This window comes from Silene latifolia, chromosome 5 (assembly GCF_048544455.1).
Source record: "Silene latifolia isolate original U9 population chromosome 5, ASM4854445v1, whole genome shotgun sequence".
In the NCBI taxonomy this organism is placed as follows: domain Eukaryota; kingdom Viridiplantae; phylum Streptophyta; class Magnoliopsida; order Caryophyllales; family Caryophyllaceae; genus Silene; species Silene latifolia.
This window is the reverse complement of record NC_133530.1, coordinates 8,060,280-8,079,642: the sequence shown is the minus strand read 5'-3', so window position 1 is coordinate 8,079,642 and position 19,363 is coordinate 8,060,280. Positions and strand designations below refer to the sequence as shown.

The window sequence follows — 19,363 nt, the reverse complement described above, 5'->3', positions numbered from 1 at the left end:
TGATCCCTTATAAAATTTTAGGTACCTTTGGGCCAAAAAAGAAAAGTTAGATACCTTAGTGTAAACGAGGCTAAATGTAGGTACTCCCTGACAAAAAATCTTTTTTTGGAATAACCACCTTAATTTTTCTTAATTCAAAAACTTAACACCTAAATTGGATTACGCCGACGACTTTCATAAAACCAGAACTAATTACGACATTACTGCTTTAACTTAACTATACTACCTAAATTACCCTTACTAATAACACTCATCCAACCTTGACTTATTAAAACTCCAAATCAATTGAATCTCTACCGGTCCAAATACTTTTTTATCCTTCATCCTCAACACCACGAGGCCAGAAAAGAGATCCGACCAGCAACAACACCGCGAGTCTAAACGAGCAGCAATTCCAACAACCAGACGAAGTCCTCTGTTTCGCCCCTTCCCACCAGCAACGGTTAACAGCCACTGCAATCAAACCCGTCTTTGCTGCCTAGTGCACGGACAACAACCACCTAAAAATGATAACCTCTCAGACTCGGAATGAAACCCGAATCCAGATTACCAAACTATAATTACACAATCGACGTTAATCAAGTAGTTTTGGTGAAGTGGTTCCTCACACAATTGCATAAAACGTTGTCTCGGCTTATTACATTTCTTGTGGTATTTCTTCGTCAATAAGGGAGGAATTAGTAGTTTCAGCCACTAGGTTGGACAGTGCGAAACAATTTTGAGTAAAGAAGCTTCTTATTCACATGAATAAATGCTCCTTCTGTGAATATAATCAAAGAAGATCAACCATCAATAATATTCCTCTTCCGATGGTGCAGCACTGTAAGGATCTAATCAGAAGCGAGAACTAATCGATCAAGATAAAACATGTGTACGAAGAAGTTGATTAAGCCAGTGATTGGCTCGCTAATAGAGGAGTAACATCCTCGACGGATTTATTAATCATCTTGGACACGCCCCCTTATAAGCTCCCTTCCATCTTCCGTGAAAATATTATCGAGTCGCCACTCCTCAAGTAGTAGCTAGCCACTTTTCATTTATTTCGGGGTAGCCCCCTATCTTACCAAGAAAAATGAAGATAGGAAGGGTTCGATCCCATGAATTTTGTCCCCGTTGCGATTTACACCAAAAAGAAAAAGAAAAAACAAATCCATAAACGGATGGTGGGTGAGGTGGTAATCTTAGTCACATGAGATTAACGTTAATTTTGGCTCGTTTAGCTCCCCCTCTTCAGTCCCCCAACTTTTTAAACAATACCGTTAAAACCTCTCATGTAACGGCTATTTTTTTTGTTCTCTTTTGCTCCATTTTCCTCAGTTGTTAGTTTTACTACACTCTTTCTTCAATTTCCCAGTTCTTATTCATCACCCTTGTCTAATTTCCCCCAATTTAATTTCTAGGGTTTCCCCCAATTTCATTTCCCCCAAATCTGTAAACCCTAACAATGGCGGAATTCCCAAAACCACCAACATCAACATCAACCTCAACCCCATCGGATATGGCAACTCCGGCGAATCACAACCCGCCGCGTCGATCACGACCTAGAGTTCGTGAGGTCAGCTCGAGATTCATGTCGCCGGCGATATCGACACCGAAACAACCTTCGATTAACTCTCTCCGCCGATCACAGACCGATTTACGACCGAAGTACGCCGACGAAAACCGGCCGGAGTCGCTGAATCGGACCTCTGTCAGTCCAGTCCGGTCTAACAAACCCCGGTCCGCCGTCAAGCTCTTCAAGGAAACCTCTCGGTCCGACACTCCGGCGATGGTGCCGGTGCCGGGAAGGAGTATCCGGCATCCTAATTGGGATACCGCCGCGTCGAAACTGCTTACTGTAATGGCGGATAATAGTAGCTCAATTGATTGTTCTAGTTCAGTTGATGGAGATTGTGAGTCAGTAAGGTCAGAACCCTGTGAAATTGGTCAAAGTAATGGAGGAAATCGGGTTTCAACACCGTGTTCTAGGTCAATGGAGCTATCTTTTTCGAGTCACGAGCAAGGGAACGTCGTAAATGGGAATGTAGATGGAACAATTAGGAGGAAAGATGGTGGGAATGAAGAGAAAATGGGTGGTTTGATGATGAGGGGGTCGGTGAAGGTGGGGAGGAGTTTAAAGCTTCCTCCGGTGCCACTTCCGCCTGGCGGGGCTAAGGGTCAGGTGGCGGTAGAGGTTAAAAAGGCGGTGAGGAAGGGTTCGAGCCAGGTAGAGGATGTGCATAGGCTTAGGTTGATGTATAATCATTATTTGCAGTGGAGGTTTGCTAATGCTAAGGCTCAGGCTTCTTTTGTTAATCAGCAAAAGCAAAGTGAGGTTAGTGAGTGCTGTCATTTTCCCTTGATTAAATTGGTTGATTGTAAATTTAGGGTCGAAAATCGAAATATTATTCATGGTTACATGTTATTTGCTTCTATGAAGGTTGAAGTTTTTGATGTGATTGTGAATTGATAATTAGTGATACTTGTGTAGGACGGTTTTAGTAAAAGCGTGTGCACAATAACCCTAAAAAGCAGTAATTGGTAACTTTGGTAGTCTTTATATTATGGGTTTAGATTGTAAAACGGTTTTACACAAGACTTTCTAGAAGGTGGCATCCTTTAGATTGTCTTTTGCATCTCTGTGTTGAAGTTTTTTGATATAATTGTGAATTGATAGTTAGTGAACACAAGTGACAGTGGGCAACAAACCAATGGAGTAACACAAATACTTGTATAGGACGGTTTTAGTAAAATCGTGTGCATTTGTCCAAAATGTCCCTAATAAGCAATTGGTGAGACTACTTTGTGCAGTTCTTGATCTCTTAGTCGGATGAATATACCGGCCCTCTTCGGATAATGTTTCTTACTTTCTTTTGTGAGAATAATTTTGGTTGAAGAGCTCTAAGGAGGATGTCTTTAAGGCTTTGTTTGGATAGGAAAAAAGGAGAGAAAGGGAGGGAAGAGAAAGGAAGGGGAGGGGAGGGGAGGGAAGGGAGAATGGAGGAGGTGATTTTCCCTCCAAATCTTGCCTATGTTGGTTGGGAAATAATTTGCCTTGTAGGAGGGAAATGGAGGGATCCATTTTCCCTCCCCTCCAAATCCCTCTACCTTCATTTTGCTAATCAAAGTACCAAACAATGAATTTCTCATCCTTCCAATTCCCTTCCCTCCCTTTCCCTCTAAATCCCTCAATCCAAATACACCCTAAGGGTAGTTTTGTACTCCGTATTAGCACAACTGGTTTTTAGGCTCTAGCGCATTTTGAAGGGATAGATGGTTAAAATTAAGAGTCTTTTTTAGAGATGATGCTTGCAATTGGATGTTCCTCACTCCTCAGTAGTAAAGGATGCATGCTGAGTATTTTGTGTATCGAGTTTCGCTTACAAGTAGTCCTATCTGTTTTGCAGAGACAGTTGTATTCTTTGGGAGTAAAGATATCAGACCTGCGGGATTCTGTACAAAGCAAGCGTATTGAATATGGGTTGTTAAAACAAATGGAAACTCTATCTACGGTACTCGACGCTCAGGTGAGAGTCAACTACACCATATTTTTCCTAGCTTAATTATTGGCAATCAACTAGCTTAAATGTTTAAGAAATATGCTGTACATTTGTTCCCTGTACTTCTGTTGAACAACTTAATGAATACTTGACTCCTTGTTGCTTTCACAGCTGCCCAATCTGGAAGGCTGGGCCTCTATAGAAGAGAGTTATTCTTCTTCATTGCTGGAGCTTAGCAATGGATTGCTGAACGTCTTGTCTCAACTTCCGCTTGTCGGTAATGTAAGGGTAAGAATTCAGAGACACTCCACTTTACTTTCCCTCAGATATTCCATGCTTTCTACTCCTCTTTGACAAGGTCTGGATTACTAATTTACTATATTACAGGTTGATTTGAAAGAGATAGAAGAGGCCCTAAATTCAGCCGCGAAAGCAACTGAAATGATTTGTCTACAAGTGCAAAATTTCATACCCAAGGTCAGTTCTTTTTCACAGTCATCATTGCGGAAGTTCCAGAAAACCTTGATCCATCACCCTGTCTCGAAAACACTGCGAGACTGTTTCTGGGGAAAAAAAATCATTATCCTCAATCAACATTTGCTTCAGTTTCTTTGGTACTCCATTATTTACACCTTTTAGTGAATCGAAGTACTGCACGAAGTAATTATTAAGGCATAAAATCATTTATTGGACCTCAATCACCTTCAGCTTTTGTTCATATGGTCTACTCTCTTGATATCAAAGCTCAGGCTGGAGTTCATCTCATAAGCGGAATATTGATAAAAAAATTATCTTTTGCTTAATATAAGTCGATTAAAGAAAATAATGTTCACCGATCATAGCAATATGACATTCTTGACTGATAGATATTTCCAATCTATGCAGGCGGAAAATATGGATAGCTTGGTTTCTAACTTGGCCAGAGTATACAGTGGAGAGCTTACACTTGTTGATGAATGTGGAGATTTGTTGTACAAGACACATGCATCCCAGGTTAGTTTCACATCTTATTTGAATCTCTGCATTTGTCTATTTTTGGCGTCATTCTTTTCCACGGAGAGAAACATGAACATAAGCAAAGCTGGTTCTGCACTACTGTTACATGCTAATTGGTAGAGCCAAAGACGACAATTTCAGGGCCGTCTCCGACATTTTGGGGGCCCTGTGGAAAATTTTAAAAGTAGGCCCTGCAAATATTTATATTACCTCAAATATGGCATGAATTTGTAACAAATTATTAAAAACTCGTTATAAACGCAAATTTTTTTGCAAGATAAGAAACCTTTGTATAGATAAAAACACTACACTAAAGAACAAGAATTAATGTTGGTAAAGATGGTTCTACCTTCACATTTATGGTGTTTGGTTTCAGGTTCGAATCCAACCAACTACAACATTCTTTAAATTTGTGTTGATTTAAAAAAATAAAACTGAAAACTGATTCTACCGAGAATCGAACACGGAGTCTTTAGAACATACACTACGCATAGCTACCAGCAACACTCTTCAACTAGTGATATTATTCCGCGCTATATAGTATACATAGTCTTAGTAAATAGAATTTCAGATTACCCCCGGGCCCCAAAAAATCGGGGGCCCTGTTCCGTTGAACGGGTTGAACACCCTAGTAGCCGCCGGCCCTGGACAATTTCATAAATTTTACAACAAAGGTTTCTTGAATTCCTCTACCTCTTTAGATAAAAAAGTATGGTATTCTTGATTTACCCTTTTTTTGTCGGGGGTTGTAGTCTTGTAGATTCGCTATAAGTCGGATTAATTGAAGAAGAAGCTAAATGCTGAGATTTTCTGAAGGTACTAATGGGCTATGTGACTATTTTCAGGTAGAAGAGTGTAGCCTAAGAGGACAACTAATGGAGCTTCAGCGTTGCAAGCTTGACAAGCCTAAAAACGGACAATGCTAACCCACACACTGGCTTGATTTGATAGGGTTAGATCAAGTTGGTTCAGATGGTCATAGGAAGAAGAGTGTAGCCTAAGAGGACAACTAATGCAGCCAGTTTCATCGTTGCAAGATCAACGAGCCTACAGACGGACAATGCTCACTCACACACTTGCTTGATTTGATCGGTTCAGAACAAGTTGGTTCAGATGGTCATAGGTAGAAGAGTATAGCTTAAGAGGCAACTACTGCAACTTCATCGTTGGAAGCTTGACGAGCCTAAAGACTGACAATGCTAATTCACACGCTGGCTTGATTTGATCGGGTTAGAACAAGTTAGTTCAGATGGTCATAGGAGCGCCTCTTTGTCAGGGTCATCATATATTTCTAGCATACTCAATGTATGTAATCATCCTTCTCATATTTTTGCTGCTGCAACCTAGTTAAGATGATCGGTGCAGTTCCAACATAATCTGTACAGCTAAACATGATAGATTGATACAAGCAAAACTTGAAGAACAGCGATTTCTGTCTTGTAAACAGATGGCTTTCAATACTATATTGTCTCGATTTATTTACTCAGCGTGTTTCCTAGAGTGCAATATTGGCTCAGCCAGTAGAAAAACGGTGCTAATGGGGAGAAGAAAATGAGGACGAGTGTAATATGTGCGGATAAGCTCCTTCTCCCTGTCTGTCCTTTTTTTTTTTTTTTTTTGGCAGCAGTAAAGAAAGGTACACCTAACTAATCATGGCCTTGCAGGCAAGACCATGAGCGATATTATTAAACAACCTAGATAAGTAACTAAAAGATAAATAGTGAAAGGAGGAACTAAGGGAAAGGATATCTATCATCAAGGATCTCCTTAATGAGATGGTGTGTCTTGCCGATGTTTGCAAAGAACGCGACAATAGGAAGACAGTCGGAAGAAACCTCCAAATGCCACAAATTCGACTTCTCCCTCATTTCCATCGTTTTTGCCTCCGTTACATCTAATCTTCAATCCAATCAAGTTCAATTGTTAAATAGACGAGATCATGATTGTTAGTATTCGTTAGATTATTTATAGAAACGGTTACAATCACATACTCCGTATTACTTTTTAGTCTCCCCTTATAAGGATAAAAACAGCGGGCCCGTCCTTGTGAACGAAAACGAAGTCATATCGACAACACACTACACATCCAACCTTTAAAATTTCAATCAGTAGATAACAACAATTGTAGTTCAAGATTATTCATAGAATCATAGTCCACAAAAACAACCAAAGAGAAAAAACAGCTGCAAAAATGGGAGACCAAAGCAACTCCGCAATGGCAACCATGGCAACAAAAATATGCAACCAAATCTCCACCATTTTCACCAAACCCACCCTCGGCCCGTCACCACTAACCCTTTTAGTGGACCAAATCTCCGAAACCTCGGCCCAAAAGGGTCAAATCTTCGTCTATGGGGTTGGCCGAGAAGGCCTAATGCTCAAGGCCTTATGTATGAGGCTAGCCCACTTAGGCCTATCAGCCCACTGCGTCTTCGACATGACCACACCACCAATTGGGCCCACAGACCTCCTTATTGCATCTGCTGGGCCGGGTGGATTTGCCACGGTCGATGCAATCTGCGGTGTGGCCCAGTCCAAGGGTGCTCGTGTGTTGCTACTTACGGGCCAACCTCAAAGTGGGTCATGTGTTAAGTATGCTAATTTTGTGGCCCATGTAAATGCTCAGACTATGGCCGATGATCGCGATGAAGGACACGTGGAAGGATCGAGGCCGTTGCTTCCTATGGGGAGTGTATATGAAGGGGGGTTGTTTGTTTTATTTGAGATGGTTGTGTTTATGCTTGGTGATGTTTTAGGGGAGAGCGCTGAGAGTGTTAGAGCCAGGCATACTAATTTGGAATAAACTAGTTTTTGTTGTATACTTTTTTTTTTTTTTTGAGGTAAGAAAATTAGGTTGATCATCGAGGGTAGGACCAATCTATCTCATCCTTTCGAATGAGGGAGGTAAGTTGAAGCCACCGGCTATCAAACCAACTCAAAAGAGTTGGACTTGATTTGTTGTACTTTGTGATGTTCAGTCAACCAGTCTTGCTTATAGTGCTTTTTTTAGATGTAATGCAAAAGTTGGAAGTCTTAATAACAATGCCATGTACATTGATGACAAATATCAATGTAATGTACATTGATTAATTAATTTATCATGATTCATGAGGTCAACAAAGTAAAATAAGTTACTATTAACACAAGTTATGATTTATGATCCATTTTCCATTTTGAATGGGTAGGTTAAAGATTTCATAATTCCGAAAAAGATAATAACTTAACTAGACTTTATCGGTGAGTATGCGTTTTTTTAGATCAATCTATTAATGGTGAAAGACTGAGAGTAAAAATATTCCATATCCGATCAAACCTCTCACTATAAGCTCCTTGCATCACAAGAGCGAGTTAAGGAGACATTTTGTTTGATCTGCCCATATCTTAGTGTTGTTGAGTGGTCCGTCTCTCATTCGTTCAATGTGGGACACTAACATGTGCGTTAATATGAGATTCTTCACAATAAACTTGCAAATTACTCCATAGATTGCTAATATTTTGGAAAATATCAAAATAATCATTCTATCATAAGGCTAAACTCTATAATCAATCTTGAATACGTATATACTCTAAGTTTTGCGTGACATCTTGAAAGATCATGACTTTCACAATATTCTTAAGTCCTAATTCGTGCAATAAAATAAGCTGATACTACTATAAAACACCCAATTTAGTTTTTCTTTTATGATTTTCGAATTGTCTCAATTAACTAACTACATAGTAGTATAAGTTAAGAAAAAAAAAATCTCATAAATACTCCTATATATAAAATTCAAACCATCATACAATCAATTATTTAGGCAATATACAACAGAGAGACGCAAATGTTCTCCCAAGTTCGAATTTGTTCAAATTCTAGTCTAATTTTTTCGAGGTGCTTTAAAAATCGATAACTTCAACTTATACCAGTCAGGCAATCATCCAAAAAGATGAAATAAATTGATTTCACCTCAATGATCAATTTAATTTCCCGACCTTAACTAACTAAAAAAACGTTTAGAATTTGTTCATAGGACTTCTTCACTCCACCCACCAATTCTCCATAGAACAGTAATACCACACCATTTCCTTCATCCAAAATTCCAAACCCAAAAACAAAATCAAAATCAAAAACACAAACACAAACAAACATGGTAAGTGTTGAACACCAAGAAATGTACTCTCAATTACTCTCATACAAAAACTTAATCTTCCAAATCACACTATCCCTTACACTCACAATACTCCTCTACTTCATCTCTCTTGCATCTTTTTTCCTCAATGGTATCAACACATACATTCATCCAGATGATGTAAACCCTAATAAACCCCAACAATCTGGTCCTAAACTTGCAATCAAAAGACCATCTGATCAAAACCCTAATCACAATTTAAATGGGTTTCAATCCCTTTCTTCAAGAACATCATCTGAACTTAAACAAAGGAAGAAAATTAAGGAGAAATTTGAAAAATTTGAGTTTGATGAGAATAAAGCTCAGATCTTTAGGCTTAAATTAGGTGACCCTTTGATCCAATCTCGTTTATTTTATGATTCTTATAGTAAATGTTTTAATTGTTTTGTTATTTCTTGTTTTTGTTTGTTGTTGCATAAGTATTTGAGTTTTGATTTGGGTGATGAATTTGATGATCTTGGGGTTGTAAAGAATGGATCTTTAGTGCCAGTTTTGATATCTGTTTATGGGTTGGTTCGGGTTTTGGTATCGGGTTTTGGTGTTTTTGTCGAAAGATCTGCGTTTAAGAGGTCTGAGAGGCAATTAGGGTTTGCTTTTGGTGTTTTGGGGTTTTTTGTTGGACTTGTGATTTGTTTAGGGTTATGCCCTAGTGTTGTTGACTTTGAGTTTAGCTCAATTGATGGTTATGGGAGATTGGTTGTGGCTGGTTTGTGTGGTTGTATTACCGGGTTTTTGTACATGGGAGCGGGCAAGAATGCTCGCGCATTTTGGCTTGGAACTGATCAAATAAGGTGTAATTTGTCGATAGTTTCAATTGGATGGTTTGGGCAAATCCTTTTCTATGCGAATCATCTATCAGCCGGGTTCTCTTCCTTGCTTTGGATCAATCCCTTTGCCGAGATCTTTTTGAAGAAGGACAATGTGGGTATGGAAGAAGCCGATTTTGTTAAGTTTAGGCTTTATTCCTTGTTGTTAACGGGTGTGTTGCAAGTTCTTACATTACGGTTGAATGTGCAAACTTTCTTGAATGAGGCCGTGTTATCTTGGTATCAGAGGCTCCATTCTAGCACTGTCCCGGATATGGATTATAGTAGGGCAAAGGTTTTCCTGCATGGACATTACTTGTGTCTAGCGGTTCTGCAGTTTTTCACTCCTGCAGCATTGATCCTTCTCTCATTGGGTTTGTCTCAAGTTAACGGAGGTTTGTTTGATAACTTTCAAGGGATATGTGGTATGCTTCCTTGCTCGGTGTTTGTTAAAGAAACCGCTATCTTCCTAGCTTGGTGGGTTGCCTTTGTATGGTTTCTTTTTAGCACAGCATACCTTGCTATATATAGGCGTGGTATTATGCATATTTCATGATCATGATGCTTTGCTGTTGTTATGAATGGCGGCTTGACAGTGTAACACTTTACTGTTTTTTTTTTGTAGGAAGAGTGTTTTCAGCATGTAACATTATTTGTTGAGGCTTTGTCAGTAATGAAAAGCGGTTTTGGATGACTTTCTGGTTTTGTCGTGTTTTTTCCATTCATTTATAAACTACTGAGTTACAGACAAACGGCTTGAGATTTCTTAAAATGTACTTTGGATTTTATTTATCTTCAGATGATTGACTAGTGTGCATATTTATCTACCGAAATTGAGTCTTGTGTCACCAATCAGTAATCACTAATTATGTGCTGGGTGCTGGGTGCTGGATTCTGGGTGCTGAGTGCTGTGGTTGGTTTGCTACTACTAAAACACTCTGTTATCTATGGTTTGGATCTTGGAGTAGGGGAGGGAGGGAAGAAAAGGAAATTTGGTTTTGAGTTCTCAGTTTCTCCCTCGTTGAAAAATCGAAAAGAGGATCTGTTATCCATCGAACAATCAAAAGAGGAAATTATTTTAGAGGTTTGTCTACAAACCCTCTATTGTTGGACATGGGTGTTGAGGTTCATAGATGAGAGGGGTTACAATATAGTATCCAGGTTTGTGGAGAGAGAATGTGAGAGAAGAAATAATATGGTGGGCCATGTGATGAACCGGGATGAGGTTTGTAGGTAAATGAGTTTGTATACTAGCTTATGTGGCATGAGAACAAACCTATTGGGGGTTCATCTATTGTTAATGCCCAGCCTGGAAGGGAAGGAGATTATAGGGGTCCACTGTCTCTTCTTCTACAATGAATCCAGCTCTTCCAACATTGGCTGCGTGTTGCCATTCGGATATTCCAGCACGACATGGCAGTTCATAATAGGCTAAAAATTGAACTTTCTCACAAAGTAGTCATGTTGGACTGTTCGACACGTGAGATGCATCCTTTGCACTTTGCAGCCATGTCGGAATAACCCACTCATCCCGTCCTTCAATTAATGCTAGCCAAGCACATTCTAAGCTATCAAAGGGTTGGTTCCTGATAGAAAATACCTAGTGTAATGAACCTGGTTAACTGTACTTTTCTGCAGGGGATGTAACCCAATGCCACCCTGTGAGTTGAGGTTAATAACAGCAAACAGTCTGTTCCCTTCCTTTCTGCTTCCCTTCACTCCTTGTATCCAAATAATGGGGTAACCTCATATTGCAGCAACACTGACACACATGGCATCACCCATCATCCAGGTGTAGATATTGATGAATTTACGAGCGGTGGTACTTAGACCTGGCAAACAGATCGGGTCGTGTCAGGTTCGTGTTCGTGTCACATGTAAACGGGTCACAAACCCGTCAACCCAAACCCGACCCGTTTAAATCTCGTGTCGTGTTCGTGTCCACCCACTTACATAAATGGGTCATCAAGCCTCAACCCTAACCCGCTAATATCGTGTCGGGTTCGGGTCGTGTTTTCGTGTCATGCCAATATTTGGAAAGTTTAAGTATATTTATGTGATGAAAGGATAAAAAAATTAAGATTAATTTATTAAACAGGTCATTCGTGTCGGGTTCGTGTTTAGAGAGCTCAACCCAAACCCGACCCAATTAACTATCGTGTCGTGTTCGTGTCGACCCGCTTACATAAATGGGTCATTGAGCCTCGACCCAAACCCGTTAATTTCGTGTCGGGTTCGTGTCGTGTTTTCGTGTCGTGTCATTATTTGCCAGCTCTAGTGGTACTTGTAATCTGACTTCCTTTCACTCAAAAAAGAGAGAATGATCAAGGTAAAGGAGCATTTTTTTTATATTCTTCTGAAATTATCATGGTCGGATTTGTTTAAGACATACTCCATCTCTTCATCGAATTCTCTTTACTTCTCCTTCTATCATTTTTCTTTATTCCTTCTAAATTTATATTTTCGGTCTTCCATTTTCTTTTATAGAGTGATTTCTTACCTATTCTGAGAATTAAGCACAAAAAAACTGAAAAATGGAGCGCGATTTGGTAGAGAATTAAACTGAACTGAGGTATTGAATCTCATGAGTCGGAATTAATGAGCTCAATTCACCTCCGACCTCAGTTCAGTTTAATTCGGCCCATTAATTCCGACTCATGAAATTCCGTTCAGTCATTTTAACTTCACAAAATCTCATTGAAGACGGCGATATCCGTCAGCTTGTGACGGATACCATTTCCTTTCACAAAATACCCATGAGAGGTGAGTGAGAAAGACATGAAAAATGGTCTTCACCTTATCCCCTCTCCTTTTTGTGAGAGTCTTGACCATGACGGATTAAATTTCACAAGCAAGACGCTTTGTTTTAACTTCATACAGAATCAATCTAGAAAAACCTCAAGGATAGAGTATCCCGTCAATTTCAAGAATGAAAAAAAATCTAAAAAGGTGTGGGGTAGTCCTAAACAGCGGCCCATTTATTGATTACCACGTACCCCTCAATTTAGAACATTTAAGAAACACTCGTTGAATATCACAAAACTGACTTTATCTATTTTAATATTAATAAATAAATCAACCGAAGTTTCTCGAAAATAGTAACGTACCTTCTCATACTTCCAAAGTTCCAATCCTTCCTCCCATCTTCATACTCTCATCTCACATTTTCAGCAATCCAACTTTTTTCCTACCATACGACACCGTTTTGCCGAATTCCCATAATTTATAGCTTTGGACGTAAAAGATGCCGCCACCGCCGACTGGAGATAATAAGTCGGAAAAGTTCGCCGTCGCCGGCGGCTTAGAGACTCAAAGATCAATTCCGACGCCGTTTTTGACCAAAACTTATCAACTCGTCGAAGATTCCGCCATTGATGACGTCATCTCTTGGAATGATGACGGATCTTCCTTCATCGTTCGTAATCCTACGGTTTTCGCTCGCGATTTGCTTCCTCGTTACTTCAAACACAACAACTTCTCCTCCTTTGTTCGTCAGCTCAACACCTACGTAAGCAAGCGGTTTCCTTAATCAACACTTTTTAATCACTCAATTTCATTAATTTTTGATTAATTTGTTGATTTTGATGAAAATTAGGGGTTTCGGAAGGTAGTGCCTGATCGATGGGAGTTCTCGAACGAATGTTTTCGCCGCGGCGAGAAACTTCTTCTTTGTGACATTCAACGCCGCAAAACGACGCCGTCCACGCCGACGCCGACGCCGACGCCGGTGACGGTGGCGCAAAAACAGTTGTCGCCGACGAATTCAGGTGAAGAACAGGTGATATCGAACTCTAATTCTCCGCAATTAGCGATACCAAACGCTGTGATAATGCAGCACCACCTTTACCTTGGAAATAGCAATAATAGCAGCGGAAGTAGTAATATTATTAATATGAATAGCGTTAGTAATGGTAATGATAATAATGATAATGCTAGCGGAGATTTGATTGACGAGAATGAGAGGTTGAGGAGAGAAAATGTGGAGCTTAACAGAGAGTTAACTAACATGAAGACATTGTGTAACAATATCTTCTCTCTAATGTCGAATTTCGGTGGTGCTACGGGTAGCAGTGGTAGTGCCAATGCTGTGTCACAGGCGCTTGATTTGCTGCCACGTGGAAGTTTTGGTGGTGATGAGGGGAGGTGTCACGGTTCGACGAGGATATTTGGTGTTCCAATTGGTGCGAAGCGTAGGAGGGATGGCGGTGATGTGAATGATGGAGAGGGGGAGGGATTGGGCGAGGGCGATCATATGCAGACTGATATTGAAGTGAAATTGGAGCCGTTGTAGTTGCTGGTAATGGTGATGTACTAAGCTGTTATTCTAGGTTGGTTCTATTTTAGAGGATTAACTAGTTTTGTCCCTTATCAGGGACATGGTGGTGGCTTTAAGGGATGATATTGGTGGGTTCCATTTTAGACGATTAACTAGTTTTGTCCCTTGTCGTGGACGTGGTAGTGGCTTTAAGGGATGATACTGGCGGGTTTTATTTTAGACGATTAGCTAGTTTTGTCTCTTGTCATGGCCGTGGTGGCTTTGCAGAATCACCAACCAAATCAACATGTATGTAATTGAGCAAGTTTCATCAATAGTCGTCCTAGGCGGACATTAACAAAAGATCTTGGGGCGAGTTGTTTTAATGTCTTCCATGGAGCCATCCATAGGTATAGTAAGGGATGAGCCGGATGAGGAAGATAGTTTGTGTAGCACGTGCGATAATTCAGGTCACATGACACATGAGTATGGAATAAGGACCATTCTTGTTTAGAATCAGGAAGGTTCTTGGGTTACCAAGTGTACCCTTGTTTCTGTATGTAATCGTTACAATTGTATGCCTCTTGTAGAAGGTCCATATTTATATTTTGGGGGACCTCATTTAATAAATGATGATATGTTGCTATCGATCTCGTCTTTAATCTAGAATCGTTGAATCAACTTTTGAAAATTAGAATATTAATTAAAGAAACTTTATAATAATTTGAAAAAATATCTTGGATCCTATGGATTAGAGTTGCTTATCTTGTTGTAGATTATGTGATTTGGTGGTTTTCTTACTAGATTTGGGACATGTAGGGTGCTGGGTGCATGAATAGTTTCGAGCATATATTAAAATACTGTTGTTTATAGGAAAACAGAACGCAGATTCTTACTTAAGAGACAGTTAGAGCTGATCAAATGACCCAAGCCCATTAGCCCTACCTAGCCCGGCCCGGTTTTTTGAGGGGCTTGGGCCTTTAGTTTTGGCCCAAAAAAGCCCATGGGCCGGCCTAGAAAGGCCCAAAATATTTTGGGGCCGGGTTTGGGCCAAGCGTTTGGCCCAAATTTTGGCCCGGCCCAGCCCATATTTATTAATAATGAATATTTTTTCTAATAAAACCTATTAAAGTAGCGTTAAAGTTATACTCAACTCTTTACAAACTAAAGTATATTTTTTTAGATTTATAAAATAAAGTATACATAACATAATCATATCTAAGAATGCATGATTAAGCATTCTAAAGTGGCGATTTTTGTCATTATATTATTTTAGAGAGCAATTAATATGCATTTCATCAAATTTTGTGCAATTTTATACACTATGTATGTTTTAAAAGTTGTAACTGAAGATATTACGCTAATTATTTCTTAGGGTAAGTCATAAATTTTAGGGCATGAAAAAGCCCATTTAGGCCCAAAAGCCCGCATTATCCCACAAGGGTCGGGTTTGGGCTTGCTAAATAAGCCCGCGCATCTGGGCTGACCTGGCCCGGCCCACACAAATGGTCCGCTTTTGTTAGAAGGGCCCGGCCCAAGCCCGCATTGGCCCGGCCCATGATCACCTCTCTACTTAAGATCATCTTTTACTCACAATAAGAGAGCGGATCATCTTTTTACTTTTGTGTTCTATCTAGTGACCCGGGCTTCAGTTGCAGACCTATTAGCCAATTAATATGAACCACATAGCATAAAATGGCCGAAACTATGTCGTTACTCCGGGCTTTAGTCCTTTTAAGTTTTAAGACGGTTTCAGATGACGATTTGTGCTGTGTGTTGTCCATGTTGGGTGGTATTTTGAAACTAACTCTGGAACAACTCACACTATAATTGCTTGCGTAGTTGCGTGACAACAATATCTTAGTCATGCAAATATGCAATTTATCTTTGACATATGCTTATCATATGGTGTTTGTTTGTTCACGGCCATTTTTTAAGCTGTGTTTGATACGGAGTATTACGTCAAGTCTTGTGCTTGATGGATAATGAAATCGATTTTGAACCCCTCTTTCTTAACAAGAAATAAGTTTTGTGCTCATTTTCTCTTCCGATTATTGCCTCATAATTGAAACTAGTTTCTATTTTCCATAACAAGAACACAAATTCTTATTGAAGACGGACATTCCGTCACAAGCTGAAGACGAATAGTGCCCATCTCACAATATGCAAGTGACACTATCCACGGGGTCTTTCATTTCTCCCCCACTTACCCTTCCACTTACTTTATTGTGAGAGGGACGCTATCAGTCACAAGCTCTAAGCAAGACGCTTTAAAGAACACAAATTATCATGGCAAAGCTGTTCACACGTTTACACCATTAGATTAATTGGTCTCCCTTGTGACGGGTTACCATTTGTGGCGGATATTTTGTGAGATAAAATGGTAACAAAATGGGTTAGTGGAGAAAGGGGACCACATGAATAGTTTTGCAGAGAGAGAAAAAGTGGGTACTTTGTGAGGTAAAATGGTATTCGTCACTCAAGAGTGACGGATATGTCATGTCTTCAATGAGATTTGTGTAATTCCATAAGTATTGCTTTCAGCTATCTAGTCGAGTTACCCGCACAAATTTAAAAATTGTGAAACTCATTAATATTAAAATTTTTTTCAAAAACGATGTACATTGAACAAGTTTGATTTCTGGAGCCTTCTTTTTGGCTCCGCTATTGTAAAAAATCGCTCTTAAATGTAAATGATGTTAGCCCGCCTTTGCCTGTGAAATGGTTATACGCGACCCATAATGACATATTCATTATTTTGTGTTCATAGTTTTCAAATTGTTGGTAATACAACTTATTACTCCGTATCACTCAAAGGCTAATTGCGTACCAGACCTCAACTCTATGACCGTTGTGTTATTTACGTGATGTACTGCTTGCAATTGATCAAAAACAACCTGTTTTCAAAAAGCCTAACTTCAACGAATTTACTGATCAAAGTTACTTCAAGATGCTAACAACATTGGAATATTGTACAAGAGATCAGTTTGTTCGGAGCTATTAGTGTTCTTACCGAGTTACCTCATAGACGCATTAAATTGTATTTCAGCACCTACGAAGCACATTACTAGAAACATAAAATTAATCATTTACATTATTTAACACTCGTAAGCTTCATCTGCTCTACCAAGTTACTAGCTTGACTTCAAATAGAGTATAAAATGGGCTCATTCAAGCTAGAGCTGGACACTGGACACTGGGCCGGGCTGGGCTACCATGAATCATAAGATTATTTAAGTGACTTAATTAAATCCCACTTTTTACAAAATAAGATCAATTGGGCTCCTGCCAATCTAAAGACCAAACCTCAAAGAATAGATAGGCCTAAAAGGAGAGTAACCAATGTTAATAATTAGTTACTCCGTTCCGGTCATTTGTTTATCTTTAATTTTGACACAAGGATAAAAAAAAAAAAAAGGAGAGGGTCCCATATATGGTGATCCTTAGATTAAAACTAAGACCATACTCCATAATTACAAATAATAACCAATGTCTTCGTCGGATTACCTTTCCGAATTGCACCGTCTTTGAAGATACTCCATAATTACAAATAATAATAAAAATACAAAACTATTTCTATTATACATTTGTAAAATGGAAAAACTAGTAAAAATAAAAGTAATACGAGATCCATTAAATTACAACCGAATCAATATTCCCTTTCATTACGGATAATATCGATTAAAACTAAGACCATACTAAGATAAAATTATATAATTCAAAATTATATAAATAAAAGACATTCAACAATTGAAATATGCAGCATTATAATATGTATCTATCATGCCTAATTATGTGCCAAATCGCCCTATTTAACTTATATTGTAATATTGTATATATAACTCGGTTTTATGGAAATGCGTGATAATAACTTCGTAAAATCACTAATTAACACTTAAATCACATCTAAGATCAAGTTAATTATCCTAACACTCTTAGGACTCAAAAATTAGTCATCACTCAATTTTTGACAATAATTCATCTTGATTTAATTTTTAATTTTTGAATATTCTGGAATAATTCCATGACACTCACAATGTCAAAAATCATGGTTAAAATTTTCGAATTAATTTTGAGAAAATATAGTTGCAATTTATCGGTTTTATCTCATAAAACATCTAAATAAACTCTTGTGAGAAAGACCAACTAGTCTCAGAATATGTGCTAACTATATACTCTCTATTTGATTTACTCTATTTTGTTTAACACCTACCTAGCCTGTTTACCGGTCATTTGTTTACATTTGGTTCTGCCACAAAGACCAAGAAAAGAAGAGTGAGCCAATTATTGGATGACACGTAAGTCGAATGAGTGTGGAGAATCAAATTACCCATCAAATACATTCCTAAATTAGAAGATAAACAATTGACTAAGACATCCAAAATAAAATAGGTAAACAATTGACCGGGACTGAGAAATCAACATTTTTTAACGATTTTCGCGTAGGGAGTATGTGTGAAAAAGGGAGTATTAGCAATTTCACAGATTCATGCATTGATGGCTTGGAGCCAAAATTCTCACCATTTACTAAAAAGAAATAGAGAGGCCATTACCTATCAACGGCCCAGATTGTATCATGTCAACATCAAACAGTTCATAATTTATGCATAAAAATAAAGGGTTAATAAAATATAGATGAGATAATATTATTAAATGAGTTTGTGAGAGGAAATGGAGAGAAAAGAAATGGAGAGGATCCTTATTGGATGGCTTGAGGCATGTGTAGACAAAAGTGTGACAACCAAGAATAATTAAAAGAATGTTTGCACTCGAGAAGACCGAGATTATATTATAAAAAATGACTTCTTTTAAGTCTTAGGCAATGATATAACTATAATATCTACCTAGTATAAAAGCCGAGTTCTTTAAATGACTCTCATTGGCTCCTGCTTTTTAGGGATGGAAAAAACCATTTTTTTTATGTAGGGACCGCCACTATCTTATAGTAGGTTTAATTACACTTCTATTCTTTTGTTACTCTTATTTAATTATCGGTTAAAAATTTACACCAAACTATACATTACACAATTACTGCCATGATATTTTATAAATTTTCGTAAACATAACCTATTACAAGAAGATCTGAAATTTTTCGTAAAAAATAAATTAGTGAGAGATTTTTATTTTTCAAATCGAAAGATTATAAACTTTAAAATAAATACAAACAAATATAAAAACGAAATATAACATAACCTATATAGTACAAGTAGGTTTGAAAATTTTCGCAAAATAATCTAAAAATAAGACTTTTTTTTTCAAATCGATAAAATATAAATTTTAAAATAAATGCAATGGAATATAATAAGAACCAAATATAAGCTTTTTATCATACTTACATGAATTTTTTCCAATTATTCTCTTTAATTGACCTCAATATTAAAGTTATTTTTTTTTTTAAATTTGCATGAGATCACGTAGATGAATAAAGAGATCAAGTAGCTGAATCATAAAAAGGTAGCTGATAAAAAGATCGAGAACCGGAGGGTTTGATGTATGTGCAGCGAAGTACACAAATTGATAGAATGGGTGAGAGAGAGAGAAATATCTAGAGTTGTATTTCAACTATTGTTTTTTTTTTTTTACGTAAATTTTCTATGACTTATTGGATGTATGAGGCAATGATGGTTGTATTTTATTGATTAATAGCCGTTATTAGAA

General features: G+C 38.2%; 4 protein-coding genes across 4 annotated transcripts; all 4 read left to right on the top strand.

The window, feature by feature from the left end:
* The first annotated feature begins 1,187 nt into the window (after nt 1–1,187).
* LOC141656607 (protein ENDOSPERM DEFECTIVE 1-like) lies at nt 1,188–5,914 on the top strand. Its single transcript, XM_074463558.1, has 6 exons — nt 1,188–2,314; nt 3,387–3,506; nt 3,651–3,767; nt 3,867–3,956; nt 4,365–4,472; nt 5,321–5,914. Exons 1-6 carry the CDS (start codon nt 1,445–1,447, stop codon nt 5,399–5,401), a joined length of 1,386 nt encoding a protein of 461 aa, XP_074319659.1. The 5' UTR covers nt 1,188–1,444; the 3' UTR covers nt 5,402–5,914.
* A 657-nt stretch (nt 5,915–6,571) lies between these two features.
* LOC141655868 (uncharacterized) lies at nt 6,572–7,294 on the top strand. Its single transcript, XM_074462892.1, has one exon. It carries the CDS (start codon nt 6,667–6,669, stop codon nt 7,276–7,278), a length of 612 nt encoding a protein of 203 aa, XP_074318993.1. The 5' UTR covers nt 6,572–6,666; the 3' UTR covers nt 7,279–7,294.
* Nucleotides 7,295–8,516: 1,222 nt separating this feature from the next.
* On the top strand, nt 8,517–10,145 carry LOC141656606 (uncharacterized). Its single transcript, XM_074463557.1, has one exon. The coding sequence runs from the start codon at nt 8,603–8,605 to the stop codon at nt 10,004–10,006; it is 1,404 nt and encodes a 467-aa protein (XP_074319658.1). The 5' UTR covers nt 8,517–8,602; the 3' UTR covers nt 10,007–10,145.
* A 2,382-nt stretch (nt 10,146–12,527) lies between these two features.
* On the top strand, nt 12,528–14,355 carry LOC141656605 (heat stress transcription factor B-2b-like). Its single transcript, XM_074463556.1, has 2 exons — nt 12,528–12,958; nt 13,046–14,355. Exons 1-2 carry the CDS (start codon nt 12,695–12,697, stop codon nt 13,739–13,741), a joined length of 960 nt encoding a protein of 319 aa, XP_074319657.1. The 5' UTR covers nt 12,528–12,694; the 3' UTR covers nt 13,742–14,355.
* Nucleotides 14,356–19,363: the final 5,008 nt, after the last annotated feature.

Excerpts from the sequence above, each read along its gene's own strand:
- LOC141656606 (XM_074463557.1), top strand. The coding sequence starts at position 8,603 with ATGGTAAGTGTTGAACACCAAGAAATGTACTCTCAATTACTCTCATAC.
- LOC141656607 (XM_074463558.1), top strand. The coding sequence starts at position 1,445 with ATGGCGGAATTCCCAAAACCACCAACATCAACATCAACCTCAACCCCA. Across the intron at positions 3,768-3,866 it reads CGCTTGTCGGTAATGTAAGG|GTTGATTTGAAAGAGATAGA; the intron begins GTAAGAATTCAG and ends ACTATATTACAG. Across the intron at positions 3,957-4,364 it reads TGCAAAATTTCATACCCAAG|GCGGAAAATATGGATAGCTT; the intron begins GTCAGTTCTTTT and ends CAATCTATGCAG.
- LOC141656605 (XM_074463556.1), top strand. The coding sequence starts at position 12,695 with ATGCCGCCACCGCCGACTGGAGATAATAAGTCGGAAAAGTTCGCCGTC. Across the intron at positions 12,959-13,045 it reads TTCGTCAGCTCAACACCTAC|GGGTTTCGGAAGGTAGTGCC; the intron begins GTAAGCAAGCGG and ends GATGAAAATTAG.
- LOC141655868 (XM_074462892.1), top strand. The coding sequence starts at position 6,667 with ATGGGAGACCAAAGCAACTCCGCAATGGCAACCATGGCAACAAAAATA.